Here is a 25,987-nt window from a genome sequence, read left to right on the forward strand (position 1 = left end):
ACAAAACAGCCATCTTGCAAACTGACAACCTCGCAAGCCGTTGCTCTCCCGGCCCTAGTCTGACAGGGAGCCCGACACTGTTGTCATGGGAACCGGCGGCGGGGGGGGGGGGGGAGAGTAGGAAGATGGGTCAGATTCATAGTGGAAGGAAGGAAGTAAAGAGCAGTGGGCTGAGAGAGCACCGAGGATGGAGAATAACCTACGATTCGGGGGAAGGGGGGGGAAATGTGCGTGTACGTGGCTCATATAATCTGATTTCCAACCCCCCCACCCCACCCCACCAAATGAGATCCTCATCTGCCCCGGCTCCTGCTGGATGTTCTGCAGATCAATTCAGAACAAGGCACGTTTCATTCCCTCCTACTTATCTGTGTTTTGGCTCAGGGAGCATCTCTGCCGCTCAAAGGCAGAGGCCTTCTGCAATTGCTCTTTGCCACCCCCCCGCCCCAGGCTAGATATATATATTTTTTTGTTTCTCTGATTCAAGGCCAGTTTATACAAATCAGCAGAACCAAGCGCTGAAGCTTTTTCCTTCCTTTGAGCGTACCACTTCAAACTGGAGGGAGGGGATAACCAATGCTGGGGCGCTCCCTCGTGTCAACAAACAACAACAATCCCCCCCAAATACAGAAACCTAGAATGTCAGGGCGGAGGCTTCATGCTAATTTTTAAAATGTAAACAGAGAGTTGGGGGGGGGGGTTCAAGCATGCCATTCCCTCCCCCCCCCAGTCTTAAGCGGTACAGTCAAAGAAGGCCTTAACCACTTGAACCGCTACAAAGATGGTTGATGAAGTGAAAGATAGCCACCAAAGTGACTTCCCATCTCAAAGTAATAAAACCATCTCAAAGTAATATACCAAAGAAATAAAACAGGCCTTGCAAAAAAAAAAAAAAAAGTATTTCCTTCTTCCCCATGTTGAGACCTCACCCCACCCCAAATCAACCATGTCCTGAAAAATACTAGCAAAAATCTCCAGGATGTTTGGAATCATCTCCCAGGTAAGTAGGATTGCCATCCACCAGGTACTACTGGAAAAATGTAGGCTCTGTGCTGTAAAGTATTGTAAGAAAACAACAACAGCACACAAATAACAATGCAATATAAATATATTAAGTGCAATAGTGAAAAGTGAATAAATAAAGAACAAACAATACACACAAATATACAACAAAGTACAGACTAATAAAGAGGACCTTTCAACCAAGGTAAGTAATATATTAAACAGCCTTATAATGCATAAATATTTTTCGTTTCAGGGTATCTGTTTCAAGGTAAGTAATATTTATAAAATCAATAAAGACAGACTGGGAACAAAGTCCACAGCAAGAACAGCCGGAGAAGAATGGCTGATCATTTTCTGTACACAATAAAAATATTTTTTCACATTTTTTCAAGCAATAAAATATATGCAAAAATATTCTTCCAAACATCGTTGCCTAACAAGTAATATAGTAAAGCATACCATCAATAATTAGAATAGCTCACCTCAAAGGAAATAATAATGCTGCACACAAGTCATAGCCATATTAGGCACGAGTTTCCAGCAGCCAGGCTGTTCTTGCTGTGGACTTTGTTCCCAGTCTGTCTTTTTGGATTTTATAAATATTACTTACCTTGAAACATATACCCTGAAACGAAAAATATTTCTGCATTATAAGACTGTTTAATATATTACTTACCTTGGTTGAAAGGTCCTCCTTGTTAGTCTGTACTTTGTTGTATATTTGTGTGTATTATTTGTTCTTTATTTATTCACTTTTCACTATTGCACTTAATATATTTATATTGCATTGTTATTTGTGTGCTGTTTTTGTTTTCTTACAACCACCAGGTACTAGCTGGAGATCTCCTGCTATTACAGCTGATCTCCAGCCGACAGAGATCAGTTCCCCTGGAGAAAATGGCCGCTTTGGCCGTTGGACTCTATGGCATTGAAGTCCCTCCCCTCCCCCAAACCCCGCCCTCCTCAGGATCCGCCCCCAAAAACCTCCCACCGGTGGCGAAGAGGGACCTGGCAATCCTTTCACCAGATTGTCTTACCATACTGGGATGATCGAACTACCTCTGAATTAAGACTGGGGGTGGGGGGGGTGGGGAGGGAGAGACGGTCAACTATCTTTTCAAGAATGGGGGAAAAAACTATGGGAAGGGAGGAGAAAGGAAGGAGAGGGAAACCCAAGCAGCTGGATACTAACCGGGGCAGAGAGCGATATTGCAGGGCTTAGTCTGCACCTCGGGCCCCTCGCAGGCCTTCCTGCCGTGCCGGGGAGAAACGCAGTGCCGCATTCTGATCCGAGACCCTCGCCCACAAGTCATCGAGCACAGACTCCAGGGGGACCATTCCTCCCGCAGGCCATGAACTGCAACACAGCACACAGCGATCACGCCCCACCCTCCTGCTTCGCAGGTGGGGTGGGGGATTGAGGAGAGCGGAAGAGAGCGGAAAGACCCGGGGTGGGAGATTCAACAGGGGGAAGGAGGGAAGTGATCGAGAGAAGAAGGGTGAGCAACCATCTGCGCTGTCTTCTGGTAGGACAACACGCAAATGGGATCACGACAACTGGGGTGGGGGAGAGATTTGGGATAAATGATGAAGAGCTTTCTACCTCAGGGCAGGAGTGATGGAACAGTTGACTGAAATACTGCCTCGTTTATTCCGTTCCCTATTTATTTATTAACGGGGGGGTTCAAAATGCTATTAAGGCTCCGGGCCAGCGATCCCCAGTGTGGTACCCACGGGTGTCATGGGGCCCTCCAATAAGTTTCTTGGTGCCTACTTCCTTCTTCTCCAAAGCATCTCTTCTCTAGGGCAAAGCACCATTCCTGGTTTCCCTCTACCTCCAGGGAGTGCTTGGGAGGAGCCCAGGAGACATCCCATTTTATATGCCTATGACGGAAAATTGGCTCGGAAACTCCTAACATTTTGAGACTGGCCCCAGCCCCCATGGCGGCAGCCATTTTGCAGCTGGCCATTGGTTGCCACCATGGCAACCATTTTGGGCAGTGCCTGTCACCTATCCAGACTAGTGTTGCCAGGTCCCTCTTCGCCACCGGCAGGAGGTTTTAGGGCCGATCCGATGGGTCTCCAGCGGCCTGGGGAGACGGACGGGAAGGAGAGGACCCGACTGCCGCCACCGTGGGAGCAGCGCGCCGCCGGCAAGCGAGTTGCCATGGGAACAGCACGCCCCTGGGCCGCTGCCGACGGGGCGTTGGCTGTAGAGGCCCTCTCTGTGCCCCAGCTGAGAAGCGGGCGAGCCAGGGCAGGGAACAGGCGCGGACCGCGCCCGGCGTCTCGGGGCTGGGAGGGGGCGTCTTCCGGCCCTTATATGGACTTCCGGGGGGAGGGCTAGGGGCGGAGCTAGGGGAGGTGCTTCTCTGGCCTGGAGGGTATATAAGGCCAGAGAAGTCTGACTGCCAGGAAGGAAAGAAGCCAGAGGCTGCCTGCAAGGTGTGTCCTGTAGCAACCTGGCAACGTCTGAGGGAGAGTCGAGCTCTGACTCCCCCTCTGACTGGTCTGAGGCGGAAGAGACTGTCTCAACCCCAAACTCCTCCCGGGCAGAGACCCTCCCAGCTCCTGGGCCGAAGCCCCCTCGCAACAGAGTCCAACTGCAAAAGTGGCCATTTTCTCCAGGTGAACTGAACTCTATCGGCTGGAGATCAGTTGTAATACCAGGAGCTCTCCAGCTACTATCTGGAGGTTGGCAACCCTAATCCAGACCCAGGCTCCGCAACATGGTGCCATGGCGGGGCCAGGTGAGGCTTTTGCCCAGCAAGGTTTCTGATTGGCCATTGGTGATTTGATTGGCTGTGCAGATTTTTAAAAGCGCTGCTTTGGCAGTACTGCCGGAGTGGGTTGTTTGATAAAGCTCAATGAAAAGGTTCTAGTCAAGCATGCTGGTTGGTCTGAGCAAGAATCCTCCACAGTGGTGTTCCCTGTAACAGGCAATCTTTGCCTCACTCCCCTCTACTCCTGGAGCCAGATCTAAAGAAGGCAGGGATACCTACTATGTGTTATCGACCTTGGATCTATCTGGTGAATGTCCAAAAACATGACTGAAAGCTGACAACAGCCATTAGACAATTGTCTGTATTCACTACTTGAGTTCTGATTCTGAACATGTGCCAGGTTTGTGCAGGATTTCCAATATTTCCCCAGGGATAGCTGATAATCTGGACTACTGCCAACGAGGCATTTTGGACATTACCTGTAGCATACACATCGCTTGGCAGATATAATTAAATTATCTATAACGTAATATATTTGTATTATCAAATGTAATCCAATTAAATACAATTTGCATGTTGCAATTGCTGGGAGTTAGAATGAATTTGGCAACCGAGTGGGTGCGAAAGACTTGTGCGGCAGGAGAGGCAAAGACCTTCAGCTCCGAAGGAGTTATGGAAAAAAACCTGTTCCTACTGAACCCTCAGCCCCCAGAATTCGGGCTAATTTTTTTCCGGAGGTCTGTTCTTGTTCTGACATTTCTCTACTGCCCCAAGGGCTAGGAATTAGCTTAATTTGTTTTAAGGACTACACTAGATGAAGGGTGGCATTTTAGAGCTGGCTGACAAATTGCAAATTAGCAGGTCACTGGGGCAGGAGGGCAGCCACCTGTCCTTTTAGTGAGAACCCCCAAAGCTATTAAAATCAGTCTCTTTGTCTGCGAATTGGAAAGTTATCAACACGATACCCATTGTCAAAGTGTAAACTGGGAACGACAGATTTGTCAGCTTAATTTCGATCCAAGGAAAGCAGATGGAAAGCATAATTAAAGCTAGATTTATTAAACTTATGGAAGAACGAGCCTTGCTAAGGGAGAATCAGTAAGGCTTCTTTTGCGAAAGGGTGTCTCGTTTCACTGACCTTTTAGAAACTTTTTGAGAGAATCAATGAGCATATGTAAAGGGACAATCCTGTAGACAATAAGTATCTGGAGGTTTTTCGACATACCTTTTGCATCATAATGGCTCATATACAAACTCACAGGAGGAGAGAAACAGTCAAGCAGTTTTCCCAATGGAAAAAGTGTGGTGGTATCTCCCATAGACTTGTATTAAGCCTGGGGCCATTTAACTTATCCATAAGTGATATGGAGTCAGGGTTTTAGCAGGTTGCAGAGGACAGAGAATTATTTGGGATAGTGGAATGTACAGAAGACTTCAAAGAGCTCCAGAAGGATTTCTCTGAAGTGGGTGACTGAGCAAGAAATGTCAAATGAGATTCAATATATGTGCTAAGTGAGGCACACAATGCCTTCCCCCAATCTTAACCACCTGAACTGGCAGTGTCTACTGAGGAAAGAAATCTTGGGGTTGCAGAGAACAGTTTGCTGTGAAGGGAACTAAAGTTTTAATGCTGGTAGTGCACCTTAGAGGAATGGCTACACCAGGGGTGTCGAACTCAATTGTTACGAGGGCCGGATATGACATAAATGTCACTTGTTCAGGCTGGCCCATGCCTTGCCAGATCAGATCGAGGGGGGGGGCTGCCTTGGCTGGCTCATGGGCCAGATAAGAGCTCTCAAGGGGCCGGATCAGACCCTCGGGCCTTATGTTTGATACCCCTGGGCTATGATGCCTGGATCTTTTAAGTCAAGAAAAAGAAAAGATGATCAGGAGGAGGGGGATAGAAGAAACACACCACAATGGAATTTTGTAAAGATGTGGACAGTATGGAAAGACCAGAATTATTAGCCGCCCAATAAAATGGATAGCGATAGGATCAAAGCAGATCAAAGATAGTACAGAACCATCTCAATACAGAACTCATAGAATTCAGGACCACTAAGTGGCCAGAAGCTTGGCTGGCTTGACATATGAGAGATCCATTGATTCCTGTGAGCCAGGAGAACTGCAAGCCCAGTTTGTGAGCTTCTTAGAGGCATCCACCTGGCCACTGTTGGAAACAGAATGTTGGTCTTGGGGAGCCCCTTTGGTCTGCAGTGAGACAGGGGAGGCAAGAAAATCCCATTCTTCTGATGGAAGTAGCTTCCACTGGATCCAATCCATCCTCTAAAACATCCAGCTTCTGTCAACTGGCATTTCCTTGGTAATGTCCAGTTGAAGCAGATATGCAACTGAAAGGAACCACCTTCAGCATTCCACTGCTGGTACACAGCAGCCAATGAAATGGTGTGTGGAGTCTGAGGAACGATGGACAAGTCGATATCACATCATGCATCTGCTTCAACGAGATGTTATTGGGAGATGCATGAACAGATGGGGTGGCCATACATTGCTGGCGATGTCTAATGTGGCCCTGTAGCATATAAATGTGTGCGGAATCACAGACTGCCTTCTCAATAAAGCTCAAGAAACTTCAAACCTGATCCTGCAGCTATCGACTTTATAGACCCTCTCCCGTTTTCTTTCCCCCAACTACGTCTTTTCCTTCTATATCACCACCACACCCCCTCAACCAGACAGTTATCAAAAAGTCAAGCATCCACAGGTTGAGAAAGACTCAATCTAATGCTAGTCACCACATTGCACAGTTTGCCACGGATTCCTTTGTTACAGGAGATCATCTTCAGCATCTTGCTGTTTGGTCCATAGGACACCCCAAACACACACACAGCCACTGCTCATAAAGTCACAAAACTGTAGTTGGAAAATAAACCCTCCGTACAGTTTAAAAGTTAAAAAACCGAAACATTTCATCATCCAGACCAAGTTGAGGAACAGAAGACAAGGCCTTAAATATCCTTCCATTAAAAACCCCAAAAGCCAAACCAAGAGGAAGGAATCTCCTAAATAAAATGTTGCAACAGTGGAAGCCAGCCTCACCTCCAAAGGCGGGGCCTGCTGGGTGCACAACTCATTCTGTATTGACTATACAAAGTTCCATCCTGCTTTGGGTCCATGGTGGGCAGAGGACAGCAGGTTAAAAGTACCCATAAATAGAGAAATAAACTAACTGCCCTTGATGCTGCCATGTGTCTTTATAGCCTCTTTGTTCATGTTCCCAGAAGATAATCAGTGCCCTACAATTTCAACACGGCACCAGGATCCTGCTGTTGGCATACATTTGTACACACTTCTCAAATCTATGAAAACATGCATGCTCCTCAGTGCGCAGGGTGCTTTCTTAGGCTTTTTGTTCTAAGGTTCAGGAAGCTTACTAGTGGCCAGAGAGATGGACAGAGAGACTGATATTCCTCAAATAGCAAGTAGACATTACATAAATGTTTTAATCTCGCCATCACAGAGGTCTGGCTGAATATGTGCACTTAAAAAAATTCAACAAGAGTTTGTCCTGAACTAGATGTTACATGTAACTTGGGACCCCCACGGGGACTCGCAGCCAGACAGCATCTGCGAGTTCCCTGTGGGAAATCAATTCTGAAGCACCACAGGGGGCCGATTGGGATTGGCACTGTGTCTTAGGGAGAAAAGGGGCTTCAATCTTCCCAATGTACTGTTTCCACAACCTAGAACAGCCCTGGAGGGCATTATTTGCCCTGGGGAGGGACTGCATGTACAAGTATTCAGTGAATGTCCAGCCCCCCCCCCATGGGGCAAATAAACACCACTCCTGGGCCATTTCAGGTTAGGAAAATACCGGGGGGGGGGGGAGGACTGAATGCCCCCTTCCTCCATGCTGTGGTGCTGATCTGAGTCAGGCCCCTGCGGCGCTTTAGAATTGAGTTCCCACAGGGAACTCACAGCTGCTGCCTAGCTGCGAGTCCCCATGGCCATCACATGTTATAGGTAATGTCTAGTTTGGACCTGAATCTACTTAATAAGTAATGGCAACCTGAAATGTTTTATTTATCAGGAACTACAGATTCTCAAAAAATAAAGTTTTTTCCCCCCAGCCAGCAAAATTAAATCTCGTGTGAGAATAACAGAGCAAGACATGAAAAGAAATGTGCCAGAAAATAAACCTTTCCCTACTTGTGTACCAGGCTGGATTGTTGTGCAATTAAGCCAATTGTGCACGGAATGCGCAAGAACGAATTCAGAGCTTTTCTGCTGCCTGTGTTTTTGGATGAGGAGCATGATGCGCAGTTGCTGACAATGGGTACACAATGTGCCACCGTTATGTGGATCTCACCCAAACATATGGTGCAACACTACAGGAAGGTGGGACTCACAGCCTGCTAAAACCCAAGGTTTTTCTCAGACACCATAAAAGCCAAAGGTTTCTAATCAAGTGCTTCAGTGGGACTAGGATGCTCTGCCATCAAAAGCTTATGCAAATATCTATTTGTCTAACTGCTAAAGGCTGGTCCCCGTGAGGGCAGGAAAATCCATACAACGGGGCTATCCTTACCTATGAGACAAGGAGCTGCAAAGCCGAGAGGGAACCCCCAGATTTGCAAAAAATCTTAGTACGGAACTCCCCCAAAGTTAACCTCCTATGTGCATGCATCACAAAACAAACAAACAAACAAACAAACATGCACAGAAACAAAAAGACCAGAGTTGGGTGGCATTTGGGGTTGCTGTACCAACCCACAGCAGCACAGGCAATGATGGCCACCCAAAGAAGGTGAAGAGGGGAAGCTGAAGCTGGTTTCCGCTTGCCTCCCTCTCCTTGTGCCACAGGAGGAGACAAGAAAGTACACAGGCAGGGGAGTGGAGGGCAAGCTGGGCCAGAGGTGGTACAGGGAGCCAAGCAGTTGCTGGCAGGTAGCAAGGGGGAGAGAAGCTGGAGATGACCAGAGGCAATGGTGAGGAGGTGGAAGATGGGGGTTTTCCTCCCTATAAGCCCTCACGTGTCCCCTTGTATACAATATTAACAATATTCAAAGCTGTAATAGTAGAAGTAGAAAAAGAAGCAGAAGGAGTAGAAGTAGTCGTAGAAGAAGAACAGTTGGTTTTTATACCCTGCTTTTCTCTACCAAAAGGAGTCTCAAAGCAGCTTACAATCACCCCCCTCCAAACAAGCACCTTGTGAGGTAGGTGGGGCTGAGAGAATTCTGAGAGAACTGTGACTGGCCCAAGTTCACCCAGCAGGCTTCATGTGGAGCAGTGGGGAATTGAACCCGTTTCTCCAGATTAGAGTCCGCCCCTCATGTGGAGGAGCAGAAATCAAATTTGGTTCTCCAGTTTAGAGTCCACCGCTCTTAACCACTACACCACGCTGGCTCACAGAGCAGAGGAACAGCTTTTGGGACTGACCACATGACTCTCTCTAAAAGATGACTCCAACAAGAGGCCTTGGAAGGAGGGTCTGGCTTGTTTCACTGGCGTCTCTTCTCTGCAACCTTCCAAAGGCCCGCTTGAGGGACATAAGTATATAGCAAGTTTATCAAGTGCACTCTTCTTTGCATCTATCCCTACAGGGTGGATGCAGCACCTCCAAAAGAGTAGACAAAGAGCAAGGCAAGGAAAGAAGTGGATTAGAGAAGCTGGCATCTAGACAATTCTATTTTGAACAGTGCAGTTTTCAATTCCATCATCCAATTCCACAGGACTGGGTCTAGAGGTTTTCTACCAAGATGGTGGGTTAGATCTGCAACCAAGACAGAACCAACCTAAACACTCACATGTGCAACAGTGGTAGCGATGGTTATTTTACCATTACAGATCTTCCTCCTATTCTATCATTCCACTGAGTAAGGAATAAAACCTTCCTCCAATCTAAGGGGCCTTCCTTCAAAGTAAGGGGCTCTTCCACTGGAGAAAGAGCCACTTGACTTTGAGGCAGAATGGAAGAAGGTTCCTTGCAGGATGGTTGGACCTGCCCTGCTCACTTGGGAGAACAATCGAGCGGCTTCCTTGTCTTCCAGTCTTGCTAAAAATCTGTATTCTTTCACTACGAACTCTTACATGAAACCTTAAATTGTTGCAATTATGAATGCAATGGAGGATTTCTTTGTGGAAAGCTAAAAAAAAATTATCTCCAGCTTTTTCACTAGCTGACCACCCTCTCTTTGGTTCTGCACTCTACCTTATAAGGGACCTGTGAGTTCTGATTAATACTAAATACAGGTCTGAAGACCTACCAACATCTATACATTCAAAGGGAGAAGTGCCCCAGCTGCTTTGCCACAGCGAGGCTTTGTGCAACCAGGAGCGTTTGCAAGAAGCTTTCTGAATCCTGATCTTAAGACTGACACATGCTGTAGATAGATCTTCTACCATATCTTTTGCCTGTACCTTGCTCTTTTCCCTCTCCCCACCTTTTCTGCTTTAACATCCAGCCTGAGGAAGAATTCTGTGAAACCTGAAAGCTAGCCCACAACTTCGTGATTTTTTGTTGGTCCTAATAAAGGCAGGAGAGGGAAGACAGCATGGTATAGCGCAATTTTGTCAGACCTTGGAAGCTAAGCAGGGTTGGTACTTGGAAGGGAGACCACCAAGCAAGACTCTGCAGAGGACAGTAACGACAAACCACCCCTGCTTCTCACTTGCCTTGAAAGCCCGTTGCTGGGATCACCAAACTCAGTTGCGACCTGACAGCCCTTACATACGTAGTAAAGGCATTATGATACTATTAATGTATAAGTTGTTAAAAGCACGATACACTTAAGATTATTCCACTTTTTTATACACTAGTCATATGAGGTTTTTTTGCTTTTCTTTACAGTTTGCTTTATAATCCTTAGGCTTCCTCGGGAGGTGGTAAGCTCTCCTTCCCCGGAGGTTTTTAAGCAGAGGCTAGATGGCCATCTGTCAGCAATGCTGATTCTATGACCTTAGGCAGTTCATGAGAGGGAGGGCATCTTGGCCATCTTCTGAGCATGAAGTAAGGGTCACTAGGGTGTGTGTGGGGGAGGTAGTTGTGAATTTCCTGCATTGTGCAGGGGGTTGGACTAGATTACCCCAGCGGTCCCTTCCAACTCTATGATTCTAAATTGTGTATTTGAATAAGATTCCGGGAAGGAAACATGGGAGAAAACCTAAGAAGGGAATGGGAACTTCTAGGAAAGCAAAGTCCTCTCACCTGTGAAATTTAATGAAAATATCCATGGAAATTTAATCTATTAATACAAATTAAATGGAGGGGGGGCAGAGTGGTGGGGGTGCGAGCAATTTTTAATGACCTAGTGAGCAGCTCCTAATTTGACTCTGCTCAGTGTTTTCAGACAGGAATGAGATTTTTCAAGCTGACGGTGATCTTCCATCGATTAGCTGTCACGGACCCGGAATACTAATTAAGGCATAAACTCTTCAACCTCCTTTAAAATCAGAGATATAGAAGCAATGCTTGGAATAAGTTCACCCAGCTTTCCCAGGAGTTCTAGAAGCTATTTTATGACTTTACAAAAAGAAGAGAGATCAAGGACACTTCCCACAAATTACACTAAAACAAGGTCTTATAAGGATGCTCCCTTTGTTTTTGTTATTTATGAGGAAAGGTACAGCAGTTCTGTATCTTATGAACGTGGCATGTAATACGCACAGGGTATTTCCACAGGGCTTCTCCTGAGGAATCTTCTGATGGATGCCTGCTATCTGCTCTTTGTGACAACATCTTAAAAGGTGTGCTTTATCAGTTGTCAATAAGCTTTTGGGAGGAACAGTGGCTCAGCAGTACAGCGCATGGTTTGCATGCAGAAGGGCTCCGTTTCAACCCCTGGCAGTATCTCCGGTTAGCAGATCTCAGATATGGAAAACCGTACCAGAAGGGAGGAAGGGGCTGATTCATGTGCCTGATCCAAATTGGGCGGCCATGAACCAGGGAGAAGTTCCCAGCAATGATCTCTCTCTGATCAAAAGTACACAAGGATAACATAGCATATAGCTGGGCCCTTTCTCTGACTGAGATCCGGGAGAGCTGCAGCCAATCAGGGTAGACAGCACTGACCCAGATAGATTGGGTATAAAGCAGATTCATCTGTGGAGGTCAGACAGAACAGAAACTGAACAGTACTTGAAAATCTCTGTTGAACCTGAGCTGGAACACAACTCTACAATCAATCCAGGCTGCCTGTTCGAAAGACGGCTTCTGCACACTCCCTGGCTCCAGAGAGAAGAGGTTATGAGGATGTAACCATGTTTCTACACATTTCCCTTTCTGCTCTTTGGTCTCTTAAAAGATCGGGAAGCAGAGGGCAGAACCAAAGCCAGGCACTTTAAGAATTAAGGCCGCAATCTACTTTAATTAAATAGCATACATTAAGAACATGTTAATAATAAATTTGTAAATTCTAGTTATGTAGCGAAATAGACAAGCACTCCACAGTAAGGGTTATGGCTGACGCTTAATCTGTAACAAATTAGACCAATTAACTTGTCCTGTCTTGTGAATCAGAACGGGATCAGCCCTAAAGGCAGTCTGAAGGGGTTGCTGAATCTTTCCCACCTTGAACTGGAACAAATTCAGTCATGGCTGAACACAAACCAGAAGGGCAGGCGATATTTAGTGGGGCAGATTCTCTAAGAGCATTGGGGCACCTGTGAAGCAGGTCAGTGTGACAAAGCTGAACAGATTCTTGGAATGCTAAAATAAATAAATAAAGGAATAAAGGCTGTCATTTCTTGTGAAAGCAACACAAGACAATGGGGGACGGGTGGTGAAGGAAGGGACGGGAGGAGGGAACTGTGTCAACCCTCCCTGTTCCCCCCCACCTACCTGGGCAGGTGGCAGTATTATTACATAGCCGCGTCTCCCGCAACAACCCACTGCACAGTGTTCCGTAAGGCGATGAGACGCAGGAGCGGGTCCGCACCTGAGTGCCCTGCCCACAGGTCAGCGAGCAGACGCTCCACTGGGACCACTCCTCTGCCGCAGGGTCTCCTGTGGGAGAAACAGACAAACACGCAACAGAGAAAAGGTCGGCTCGCTCGTACCCGGAACGCTGGACCGGACAGTCTCTGAATTGTGAATCGGAGGCCAGCTGGAACTTCACAATGGGAATGCCACAAGCAAAATATTTTAAAAGATAAACAGAAGGGCAGCTGGTGAGAGCCGTTCTGCTGAATGTACGCTCTCGGTCTTTGCAGCCTTGAATGTGCGTGCTGGCACAGAGGGAAGGGGAGATTGAATGTTCCCAGGCCCAGTCAAGAAGAAAGGTGCTGGGCTAGAAATAGAAACTCTGTCAGCCATTCTTCATTGGCTCATTCACACTTTCAGGTAGTCGGTTGATGCTACAATAGCAAGCTACCTATGTGGATGTTTGAACCAGCCTTCATAGGCAGAACCTTCTTAACGTATTAGTGACAGGTGAACGGTACGCTACTGGAATCATAACTGAACTGCCAATTACAGGCCGCATCCTTGAACACTAAAATAATCAACACTTGTTGTTTTTTAATCCAGAGGTCTAAAATAGATTGCAAACAACCAGGGGACCCACAAGGATAAATTAGGCTGAGAGCATGCAACTGGTCCAAAGTCATCAAGTGAGCTGCTATAGCAGACTAAGGATTCGAATCTGGGTCTTCAGATCATAGTCTGAAACTCTTACCACTACACCACACTGGCTTTCATGGGGTGGCTGCTGTTCAAGAGTAGTAAGCAGTGTGTCCTGAATGAGTCATGCAAGTCACATGGTAACAAGTTGCCCAGTGGTCGCTGCCGGGGGTGACCCTGATTAATCCTCCCTCAAAGACCAAAAGAGCCCTGGAAAGGGCCCTGCCCAGCTTCCCCTAGCTTTTTACTACCAGAAACCAAGTCTGGAATGCTGGCAATGGTGTGTGGTTGCCTAGTAATAGCCACTGTAGGAAATCCATTTCTTAAATCTATAGGTAGAGGCTTTAACCCCACAATGATTTTGTGTGTTTGTTTTTAGATTTCAGGTTTTCCTGCAAACCTGGGGCATTTTTCAGGTTCGTAGAAAGATATGTCTTGTCCAATCACGGTTCCAATCTCAGGATTTAAGTATCCTCAGGTTTGGCTGGGTTGGGAATTAGATCTATCACTATTTTTTGCATGGATGTGCTCACACTGTTGCTTTGGGATTGTGGGTCCTGTGCGAGGGAAGCCATTTTGCTGTCTAGTCAATTCTCCAACATTGTGTATGTTGTGCATCACAGATTCCAACCGTCTGCCTGCATGTGCCAATATGGCAATTCACCAGTAGCATGGATCCCTCATGACAGAAACAGAGAAGCAAACAGTGGCAACGGGTGCGGACGCTGTTGTTCTATAAATTACATTCTCATTTACCAGGTCCTGAAGTGCATTTGTGAAATAAGGATTCAGGAATCACACAGACTGCTCCTCGAAGTAGTAAGGGGTTAAGGAAGCAAGCCCGACCTAGCCACAGTTATCCACGTGATGGTCACCTCTAGGCTGGATTGCTGTAACTCGCTCTACCTAGGGCTGCCCTCGAGACTGATCCAGTGGCTCCAGTTGGTGCAAAATGCCACAGCGAGGCTCCTTATGGGGACCTCACAGCGAGACCATATAACACCAGTGCTGAAACAACTGCATTAGCTCCAACTGGAGCATCGGATCAGATTCAAGGTGCTGTTTTTGACCTTTAAAGCCTTACACGGTCTGGGACCATTGTACCTGCGGAACAGCGTCTCTTGGTATGCCCCTCAGGAAGCTTTGTTTTCTATGAACAACAATTTATTGGTGGTCCCCAGCCGGAAGAATGTGCGGCTGGCTGTCCTAGACAAGGGCCAGGGCTTTTTCGGCCCTGGCCCTGACCTGGTGGAATAGCCTTCCCAGTGACATAAGGGCCCTGAGGAACCTTATGGAGTTCTGCAGGGCCTGTAAAATGGAACTTTACCACCAGATCTATAACTGAGGGCAGCTGCGAGTTATCCATCATTGCTGGCCTCCCCATCCCCCCGCCCCGTCATCGGTTGGGGGTGATCTGCTGTATCCCACTTGCGTAGTGGCAACTGGTTTATTTCAATGCCATCTTGCTGTTTAATTAGTGTGATATTATGTTTTTTACTTGATGTTTTAGGGGTTTTATGTGATTTTATAGAGTGTTATCTGTCCTGAACCGGGCCTGGCTGGGAATTGAGGGTGGGCTATAAATTTGAATAAATATATAAGCACATTCTTAACATGAGCCAGCGGCAGTTCACTGCCTAGTGTAGGAATACTGCTGACTGCACAGGTGCGAAAAACAGTGCCGGCACGCAAAATATATCCTGCCTTTAACTGCATACAAATCAATAATTTCCAAGTATGAAGAATCAAAATAAAAAACAGCCACTGAGAGCAGGGAATCTTATATACCCCAAGCATGGTACCTGTAAGTTTCATGGCTTCGCTAAATAGTCTCAGTGGCCTGGATTTGCTGTGAGCTTCACACGGAAGGAAGGGACAAAGTTTTAGCCTGTACGTCTCCAATCTGCAGGTGGGAGATCCTGTTTGGAAATGCTCCCACACTTAAAAAGGAGAGCATTTCCATGCCTTGCAAAGTCTTTTGGAATAAGCAGCTTGTTTAGAAATATAGAAGTTGAGCTGGCATGAAGGAAGGATGCTTTAAAAAGTGCAAGCTTAAGTCCCACAAAACTCAGCTGCCTCGCAACACAGGGAAACCCAAACTGTTTCCCCACAAAATTTATCAATCCTGAGGCAGGAAAACATTTCTGTCCCACTCCCTGATGGAAGGAAGTGCTAGGGTTGCCAGAAGGTAGTGCCTGCCAAACTGGCAGGAGGGTTGTGGGCAGGGCCATGGGAGGACAGCTGTGTCAAGGACAATGCTATGTCACTTCCTGTAAAAAAAATGAAAGTGGCAAAGGGCAGCTCTAGGAATCATTGAAAACTCTATGGTAAAACCATAGTTTCCTGCGATTCCTAGAACTACCCCAGAAGTGACAAAGGGCAGCTCTAGAAACTCTACGGTTTCTGGCAAATCCTAGATTTCCGGCAAACCCTTGTCACTTCTGGTAAGAACTTCCAGGGCTGTGTTGTCGTTTAAGAATTTTTTTTCTCCAGCTGCCGTGGTGACTAGCAACAGGACCTGGAGATGGGGATCCCCGCTCCCACTGGGGACTTGGCAGGCCTAGGGGGCACTATAAAATCCGAGAGGTATTCCACGTTAATCCTGTGCTACAACCATGGCCTTCTGTGCTAGATTCACCTGTATCAAGTGACAGAGCTGTGCTGCATACTGGGTTGGAGCCAGCCAGCTTGTTCACTTACGCTCTCCCAATCCCCCCTTCTTTACTACATTGCTTTTGCCTAGGCAGGTCCCATTATCCCCCAACCAGTCTATTTTGGTAGTTAAAGGGGTCCCCCGCTTCCTTTTTTACCAGCAGAAAAGCTGGTTGGGTCCAACCCATCACACTGAGCCATTTTAAATTGGACTTCCCTCTGCTTTGTGGGCGACACAAATGTAAAATGGGAGGCACAGATTTAACACTCAGGAGCTTAATATATTCAGGGACATGACAGCCCTGTTCCTTAAGCCAGCTGGGATTCAGCACTTCTCTGAGGAACAGCTCCTTTGACAAAGAACAGACGCTTTTCAAGACCTGCTTTATATAGCGTAGCAAGAATGCTTTACATATATGCTTTATATAGTGTAGCGAGAATGTGTTCCCACGGCACCATTTTTTTTACAGGTGAGTCCTCTGCTGAAATACCTGAGGAATGTAAAGGAAGCCAAGAGATCAAGAGAAAGGGGGGGAGTGAGTTTTTGAACAGCTAGTGAAATGTCTTGCCAATTCTGAGGCTGCCTGTGGGATTGTCCTCAAACAAAACAAGAAGCCAACTTGGAGGCTTCTCTTCCTGAAAAAGAACCTTGGTGCAAAGTCAAAAAAGTTTCCAAAAGACTGGTTTCCATTCTTTTCTTTTGCACTTTCCTAATGACCGTGTTTTTACCTCCCTTGCATTTCTGGCACTTCACGTGCAAATACCCTCCAGGAAAGCAGCAGCTGGCCTATGGTGGAAATCAGGGCTGCATCTTTTACTGCAATGCGAAGCCATCCTAAAATGTGCCCTATGGCTACCAGTCCTCATTCCCCTCTCAAGTAGAACTAACACATCATGCAGAAACGCAGCTCCCCCCCCCTCGGTGGTCCCAAGCAGGATCAGGCCCCTACAGTATTTTAAAAGTGAGAGCTAAGATGGTGGCAGCAACCCTTGGGGAGGCTGCATCATCTGGTCTGGCCCTCAGTCGGCAGGGGAGGAATGCAGTCCACCTTTTCCCTTCCCTCTGCCCTGAGCAGGAGCTTGACATTTACAACAATCTGGTTCTCTATTAGACTTGATGATCTATTTGAAGTCATTGGACAGAACTGAAGTAGAGGGCATTCATTTAAATTATAGCAGAACAGATGGAAGGAAGAAAGCGGAGGGAGGTGTTACATTTTCCGGACAGCAAGAGGCAGAAAGCAAATATTAGCCGAAAGGGGCGTCATTGTGAGAAGCAGGTGCTGGAGAACAATGCCCTTCAAACACGAGGGCAAAATGAACATTAAGGCAGAAAAACCCCTACTCTTAGGTGTGCCTGTAGCAGGCTAGAGGTAAAATCGGAGTGGCACCATTTGGGAACAACATGATCAAGCCACAGCTGGGAAGCAGGGTGTACCACAACTCCAAAGACATCAAGAGCAGCATTGATCATGAGGAAAAGTCTTCTTGCAGAAACTAGTGGCTCCAGCAGGATCTTGAGAAGGGCGGTTTTCTTTTTCTTACCCAAGTTTTTAGTCCTCGAGGCTGCAGAGAAATGTCAAACACCACAGTGTCCTTTCCTCCTAAAGGGCAACTGAACCCCTGTTCTGTGAATTACAAGGGCTGAAGAATATCGATTCAGGTTCTCTCTTTACTGGGGGACCACTCCAAGCCATCCCAGGCATCCATGTTCAGAATTTCCCCCCATCCTATTTTAAAGTTCCGAAAACTCCGATTGGCATGTTCCAGTTGTTATTGTTTGAAAATCTTCATGTGCATTTTGGGGAGGGGGGCGCGACAAAGGCTCTGAGATTATTACTTGCTGTCCAAGGCAGTTTTACAAACTTTGTGTTTGAGCGGAGATCTGAAATTGGGGCTGGGGTTCTTGTATGCCTGAGCAAAATACTCCAGACCATGCTAGGTCTGATGGCAAAGAAGAAGAAGAAGAAGAAGAAGAAGAAGAAGAAGAAGAAGAAGAAGAAGAAGGAGAAGGAGAAGGAGAAGGAGGAGGAGGAGGAGGAGGAGGAGGAGTTGTTTTTTATATGCCAACTTTCTCTACCACTTAAGGAAGAACCAAACTGGCTTACAATCACCTTCCCCTCCCCACAACAGACACCCTGTGAGGTAGGTGGGCTGAGAGAGTGTGACTAGCCCCAGGACACCCAGTTGGCTTCAGGTGTAGGAGTGGGGAAACAAATCCAGTTCACCAGATGAGCCTCCGCCGCTCATGTTGGAGGAGTGGGGAATCAAACCCGGCTCTCCAGATCAGAGTCCACCACTCCAAACCACCAGTCTTAACCACAACACCACACTCACCAAAATCCGTTATTTGCTCAAGTGTACAGCGGATCCTTTTAAACTCTCCTGGATCTGTCCTGTGTTTGTCTTTCTGTGTGCATGCAATGGCCCACAGAACATAAATCAGAGGCAAGGAGAAGGGTGGGGGCGAGGGAAAGTGACTGGCGTTCACATTAAGCCAGACAAATTTGCTAAATAAATACATACGAACTCAACAATTAATAGATTTGTTTTCTTTATGGGTCTCCAAGGAAGGTGCAAAGAGAACACATAAATGGAGCAAATTAAACTCAGTTGCACCAGGGAAGGGGGGGTACAAAGGAAGAAGGGGGGCAGCTCTGCATCATTGCAATTTGCTGCCACTACGAAAATGATGGCGCTCAGGGGACCGGCGGGGATGGAAGATGAGATGCCGCTTTCGCAGTCATCGGAGGCTGCATCTTAATTAAAATGCATGTGATTATTGGGGCTAGCAGAGAAGTTGATGGATAGCATGTCCCAGCTTAGGCCCCAATACCGGGAGGAACATCTGCCAGGCTCCTCCACTCCAGAAGCAGTTGTTCTTTAAGGAATGCCAGATTTCTGCTAATATCGACAAAACCCAGAATCCTCAAGCTAAAAAAAGAAAAGTTCTGTGTATAAATAAGTTATTTCCTGGGTTCTATCATATGTGAATGTGCCCTGAATAAATGGGAAAGAAGAAGCTGAGGGGTGGGGTATAAATAAAATGGCCAGGCGGTGGACAACTCAAGTCCCAGTGGCTCCCGCTAAGTTTTATGGGACAAATATAAAACAGGCTGAAATCTGGGACAAGGTTGGGGGCTCATTCCACACCCCAGACAATATGGGGTTACCAGGAACTCATTTATGTATGTGAATGTCTGCCATTAACTCCCATAATTAAAATAAAATGATGTGTTTGGAGATTTTGGAATGCCCCCCACCCCAACTTGTCACCATTCCTGATACTGAGTAACCTATCCCCAGGATCAGGGGACGCAGGGTATCACTGGAAGGAATCACATAGAAGCCCTTCTTCCATTTCCCCACAGTCCCTCAAAACTAACATTAGCTAAAATGCTATAAAAAACTAACCCCTATGAAACATTTTGCCAACTTGGTTGAAGGTCTTTTGCTTTATTTCAAAATCATAGAGTTGGAAGGGGCCATACAGGCGTCAGACATTCAATATGAGGAAGAATCTTCATTTTAGGTGAAATCTGGTGACAACCTAGAAATATGCAGAGGCCCCCAGAGAAGGGCTCAAAATTTTATCAAAATTCTCTAAACTTCTCTCAAAGTTCCTCTCTCAAAGAGCCAGCGTGTAGTGATTAAAAGCGGTGGTTTGGAGCGGTGGAGTCTGATCTGGAGAACCAGGTTTGATTCCCCACTCCTCCACATGAGCGGCGGAGGCTAATCTGGTGGACTGGATTTGTTTCCCCACTCCTACACAGGAAGCTTGCTGGGTGAGCTTGGGCTAGTCACAGCTCTTAGAGCTCTCTCAGCCCCACCTACCTCACAGGGTGTCTGTTGTGGGGAGGGGAAGGGAAGGTGATTGTAAGCCAATTTGATTCTGCCTTAAGTGGTAGAGAAAGTCGGCATATAAAAAACAACTCTTTCTTCTTTCACACATCCAGACAGGAATCACCAATTTTGTTTCAAACTTCTCTTTAGGAGAAATTTGATCATATTTATTTATTTTTAAATCTAGATTATCATGCCATTCCCCCCCAGCTGGTCTCCAAGGTATCTTACAAGGAAGTCTTGGTGGCAACTCCATCAGCTGTGTGAGAGTCAGTGTGGCGTCAGACTGGGACCTGGGAGACCCATTCTTGAATCCCTCCTCTGCCATGGAAGCTCACAAGGAGATCTCAGGTCAGTCCCACACTCTCAACCTAGCCCACCTCACAGGGATGTTGCAAGGACTAAACGGAGAAGAAGAGAACACTAAAAGCCACGTCGGGTCCCCACTGGGGAGAAAAGTGGGGCATAAATGAGCTAAATCAATCAACCAAATGAAATGAAATGAAATTACGGCCCTAAATGGAGACGTAAATTGAACAGACAGTGTGTCTAATATGTAATCAGACATGCAGACCTTTGTTTTCTCCTTTTTCGATATTATTGTTTTTCTACTATTCTGATTTAGAACACACACACCAATAAAGGCTGCTGGGAAAGAGCTCCTAAGCCCGCTTGGACAATTTCTAAATGCCTCCCCGAGTCTTGCCCACAGAGAGGGTTTACCGGTTTGTGCCATGTACACTCCTGGCTCGTCTGCTGACCGCGGCCACTGGATCTTCTTCACCTTCTGATCTTCGTGCACGGCATCACCTGAAAGGGGCAGGGGCAACAGTTAGATGGCTCAAAGTCGAGGGAAGGTTGCGGCAAAGCACTCTTTTCTTTATATTACGAGGAGGATTTACTGTTTAGAGTATGCAGTCACTGTGCACAGAACTTGGGGTTGCCAGGTCCCTCTTCGCCATCAGCGGGAGGTTTTTGGGGCCAGAAGTACTCTTCGTCAGCCAGAATCTTTTATGTGGCATGGTGACAATGGAGTTTTCTTACCTTATTACAGTGCTTAGGACAGTGCTTAGGACAGTGCTCCTTAGTAATGGCCAAAATTGGCTTATAATTTGCTTTGGACTTTATAAGGGGTGTGACTGAAATCACACATCATGTTGTTTTTGTACTGTTCATGTTTGTAGCGTGAACTTAGATAGTTAGAGTGAGGTTGTTTTTGTATGTTACTGTACGTGGACCACCTGGAGGTTGGCAACCCTAACAGAGCTTCGCACAGCACTGAAGACAGTCCCTGCCCCAAGGAATTTACAAGCAAAGATTTGACACAGGGGAGGGTGAGAGGGTTGAGAGAGGGGAGGCTAAACAGGAGAAGGATGTGCTCAGTTCAGTTAGGCCAGCGGTACGCTCTCAGTGGCTCATGGAAGGCCACATTTGCAATTACCATCAACCAAAAAGCGCCACATTTACTTCCACCCCTGGCTTGAGGCCGACGCCTCAGGGAAGTTTGCAGCTCACCCGTGCCTCCAGCAGAGGCTGTTTCAAGGTGGGAACCACCTGCCAACCACGAGCCCCACCGGGCAAGGGCTTTGCCCACTTCCCTGAAACATGGGAGTGGGTGCCACGTTAGAGTACACTGCTCAGAACAGGAGGGCCGCAGGTGACATGTCGAAGAGCCACGTGTGGCTCCTGAGCCACCGAGCAAATATCACTGAGGTACACATTCTTAAGCTGCATTTCAGTTGGGAACAAAAACCCCGTTGTTTCATCTAGTTCAGGGGTCCCCAACCTTTCTCAGCCTGTGGGCACCTTTCCAATGGCTGCCACAGATTCCCTTCTGTCACACACAGTGAAGATCCTTCTGCTGTGGTTGCAGCCGCTATTAGAGCGACATTTTTTAAAAATCTGCGCAGCCGATCAAATCTCCAGTTGTAATCGGAAGCCTTGGTGGGCAAAAGCATCACCTGGCCCCACCCACTATCAAAAAACACTTGATGGGCAGGAGGAAAGGTGCCCGCGGGTGCCATGGAGCCTACAGGCACCGCGCTGGGGATCCCTAATCTTGTTAAATTCTGGGAGATCCCCCACAACTGATGTCCCCGACTTTTTCAAAATAAGTAAGGCAGCTGCATGGAGCCAAAATTTGGATCTTGTCCACTGGGGAGGGGAGAGGGGAGTTTAAGTCTTGTACCTCCCCCCTCCGTAGTTCCATCAATCAAAACCACGATCGCCCCCTCCTGCCCCACCACTGCCCCAGTCCAAATTAGGGGCCCCCACATGACTGCTCTTTCTGTTAGACTAATGCAGGGAAGTTCTGATCCTGGGTCTCCCAGCACCTTGCCCTATTAGGCAGAAATTAAGGCCAGATCTTTGTGGAAAAGGTTAAGTTGCCAAAGAGGGAAGGAAAAGAGAGTCTGCATCGTATTCTGGAAAGTATGAGCATCAATAGGCAGGGCTCATGTATCTTAGGGGGAATAAAAGGAAAATGGGAGGGCAAGCAGAGATGCATTATTCACTCTCAAAACTCTCGATCTCGGAGCCATCCAATAAAACCAACTGGCACTAGGATTAGGAGAGGCAACATTTTATTTATTTGAGTGTTTATACGCTGCATTCTCAGCCAGAAACAAATGGCACCCAGAGGGGCGCATTTAAATAAAAATTCAAAGCACAAAACCAAAGGAACTACTTTTTTTACACAACGCGCAGATCAGCCTCAAGGAAGCCGAGTAGGTTTTAAAAAAAGGAGGAGAAATTCACAGAAGTGAGGTCTAGAATGAGTTTCTAGTCGCGGCAACCCCAAACAAAACCACAGTGTTTCTGGGGCAGTATACCTCCCGGCACAGCCTTCTGCCGCACGACTCTCCAAGACAAGCCTAAATGCTATTAAATAGTTGGAATTACAGCATAAATTATATTAACTCAAGATAAAATTGTGACAGTTCACTCCATTTATAGACTTTATTCAAGTCATGGGGTTGGACCCTGCAGTTCTGGAGGGCTTCTTGCATCCAAGTAGGACTCCTTGTGTTGGGATGGGGACACAAAGGGGCATCACCATTATCGGAACCGAGCCGCCAGATTCAACCCACAAAATTCATTTTCCCTGGGCATCACCTGCCACCAAGTTCTATTTTGTTTCTTAAAAGTTCAGAACGGGATAAAAGAAACAGAGTTTGCAAGTGGGCTGGACCCAAGTGGGCCCTGTGATGGCCAGGTACTTTCTCAGTTCCCCACCCACCTTTTCACACCTTCCAGTAGCAGTGAAAAAGCTGGTTTTAGTTATGGCGTGGGATTGCAAAGGGTCAATGAGGCAGTGTTAACAAATAATTGTGTTGGCGTACGTGCTACTATTACAACAGAAGCCTAGGGAGATAGAATAAGGATCGGAGGTAATCTATAGATCTAATTCTGAAGTGCGCCCCCTGCCTGCGGATATTTAAATCTCCAGATGGGGGCACACCCACTCCCCAAAAGGTTTTTCTGCAGACTCAAGGGACCCCATGGGTCTGCAAAAAAATCTGCAATTTGGAGAAAAAACCCCAGGGGGTTTAAATACCCCACAATTTTTGAAATAGCGTTGTCGAGCCTGTGTGGTGCAGTGGTTAAGAGCAGTGGTTTGGAGCGGTGGAGTCTGATCTGGAGAAGTGGGTTTGATTCCCCACTCCTCCACATGAGCGGCCGACGCTAATCTGGTGAACCGGTTGGTTTCCCCACTCCTACACATAAGGCCGCCCCACCACGGCAGCAGACGCTCTTTCAGCCTCACCTACCTCACAGGGTGTCTGTGGTGGGGAGGGGAAGGGAAAATGATTGTAAGCTGGTTTGATTCTCCCTTAAGTGGTAGAGAAAGTCAGCATATAAAAACCAACTCTTCGTCTTCTCCTGGGCTGCACTGCCGCCACGGTGGAGGCCTCAGGCCACTCCAGGGATGGCTGGCACCGCCACAGAGAGCCAGGCCGGCCGCCCCACCACGGCAGTAGACGCTGGCAGCAGCTCCTAGCCTGTGCCACTACTGCAGAGGATGCCTCAGGTTGCTCCAGGGACAGCTGGCCCGGCACTCTGGGGTGGCAGTTGTCCCCGCTGCAGAGAACCAGGCCTGGCCGGGGGTTCCCTCCCATGAGTTTTGCCGGCCCTCACTTGTTTTTACTATTTCTAAGGCAATTACAGATTTTCCCCTCCACTTAACTTCCCTCCTCCCAGAGGTTCCCCAACCTCTTACTAGCTGATGCCACTTAGTATCTGCCCACTCTGTATCTGCCTACTCCAGGGTTGTCGAACTCAAATGTTATGAGGGTCACTTGGTTGGCCTGGGTCATGCCTTGCCAGCCCAGATTGAGGGGGGGGGGTTGGCTGGCTCGAGCCAGATAAGAGCTCATAAGGGGCCAGATCTGGCCCTTAGGCCTTATGTTTGACACCCCAGCCTACTCTATCTGTAGGCAGGGATTCACTGTAGGGTTGCCATGTCCCTCTTTGCCACCGGCAGGTGGTTTTGGGGGCGGTGCCTGAGGGTGGGGTTTGGGGAGGGAAGCAATGCCGTAGAGTCCAATTGCCGATGCGGGCATTTTCTCCAGGGGAACGGATCTCTATCAGCTGCAGATCAGTTGTAATAGCAGGGGATCTCCAGCTAGTACCCGGAGGTTGGCAACCCTAATTTGCTGGGATGCCTGGAGGGTGGAACAAGAGGCCTTCGGGTCACAGGCCCCCATAGCTGTGACTTTCAAGGCTTTCTGCTTTGAAGGGGCCCCTTCCAGATCAAGAGGCTATGGTAAGGAACCCCTGTGCGTTGTAGAAGATTATGGGGCAGGCTCTAGGGTATGTACTCAGTTCTTGCATGCTGGCTAGGTCACCTTGCAAGGATGGACAGTGTGTCCCAGAAACCAGCCAGCACACACCAGCTGCTGTGGAGAAAGATCAGAAGTGGCAGCTTGCCCACAAATACTGGTCTTCTCATTGAGAAATCCTTCAGAAGCGACAATTCCCAAGCCTCGCGGAAAGCGTTGCAAAACCACTGCCCAAAAGAAGAAGAGTCGGTTTTTATATGCCGACTTTCTCTACCACTTAAGGAAGAACCAAACCAGCTTACAATCTCCTTCCCTTCCCCTTCCCACAACAGGCACCCTGTGAGGTTGGTGGGGCTGAGAGAGTCTGACTAGCCCAAGGTCACCCAGCTGGCTTCACATGTAGAAGCAGGGAAACAAATCCAGTTCACCAGATTAGCATCCGCCACTCATGTGGAGGAGTGGGGAATCAAACCCGGTTCTCCAGATCAGAGTCCACCTCTCCAAACCACCACTCTTAACTACTACACCACGCTGGAAGCAGATGCTCTTCTGCCACACCAAAGTTACCCATGGAATGATTATTTCCCTTTGCACAGGGCTTATGTGTTTATATCTATCTGTTGTGGACTTTTGACACACTCTGGCTGGTTCCGCACAAGGGTGTAAAATGTACCCCTCCACACAGACACCTGTAGCAAATGGCATGGGAGTGGCTCAGTGGTAGAGCATCTCCTCGGCATGCAGAAGGTCCTAGGTTCAATCCTTGCCATCTCCAGTTAAAGGGACCAGGCAAATAGGTGATGTGAAAGACCTCTTCCTGAAACCCTGGAGAGCCGCTGCTGGCCTGAGTAGACAATACTGTCTTTGATGGACCAAGGGTCTGATTCAATATAAGGCAGCTTCATTTCTTCACCCATGGGCTGCCCCTCCCCCCTCCCCCTTTGGTTCAAACGCACAAATTGAATTTATTCACTTTATTTATACCTCACTTCCCCCCCCCCAAATGGGCCCCCGAAGAATCTTACGTTCTCCCCTTCTCTATTTTATCTTCACAACAGCCCTGGGGGTAGGGTATGCTACAAGTGTGTGACTGGGCCAAAAGTCACCCAGCCAGCTTCCATGGCAGAGTAGTGATTCGAACCTGGGTCTCCCAGATCCTTGTCCAACGCTCAAACCACTACAATATGCTGGCTCTCAGATGCAGCTGCACTGGCAATGGGGGCCCCTCACAGCCAGAAACCCCCCCTTTCCCAGCTGAGCTAGGCAATAAAACTATGGAAAAGAGCCTTTTGAAGAGCAGAAGGACAGGGGTAGAAAATTCAGAGCTTAGCTTTGCCTGTTCCCCATAGTGGTTGTGCATGGATAGATTATAATAGAAATTATATCTGCATCCTGCCCTCATC

General features: G+C 47.5%; 1 protein-coding gene across 1 annotated transcript in view; it reads right to left on the minus strand.

Moving 5' to 3' along the window:
- Nucleotides 1–25,987, minus strand: part of ADGRB2 (adhesion G protein-coupled receptor B2) — a 187,032-nt gene that overhangs the window by 83,805 nt on the left and 77,240 nt on the right. Inside the window, exons 3-5 of the mRNA XM_056846271.1 lie at nucleotides 20,527–20,613; nucleotides 12,529–12,693; nucleotides 2,198–2,362 (exon numbers count right to left, since the gene is read on the minus strand). Coding sequence (XP_056702249.1) covers nucleotides 2,198–2,362; nucleotides 12,529–12,693; nucleotides 20,527–20,613 — 417 coding nt within the window. The remainder of the gene's footprint in view (nucleotides 1–2,197; nucleotides 2,363–12,528; nucleotides 12,694–20,526; nucleotides 20,614–25,987) is intronic.

This window comes from Euleptes europaea, chromosome 3, assembly GCF_029931775.1.
Source record: "Euleptes europaea isolate rEulEur1 chromosome 3, rEulEur1.hap1, whole genome shotgun sequence".
Taxonomy (NCBI): domain Eukaryota; kingdom Metazoa; phylum Chordata; class Lepidosauria; order Squamata; family Sphaerodactylidae; genus Euleptes; species Euleptes europaea.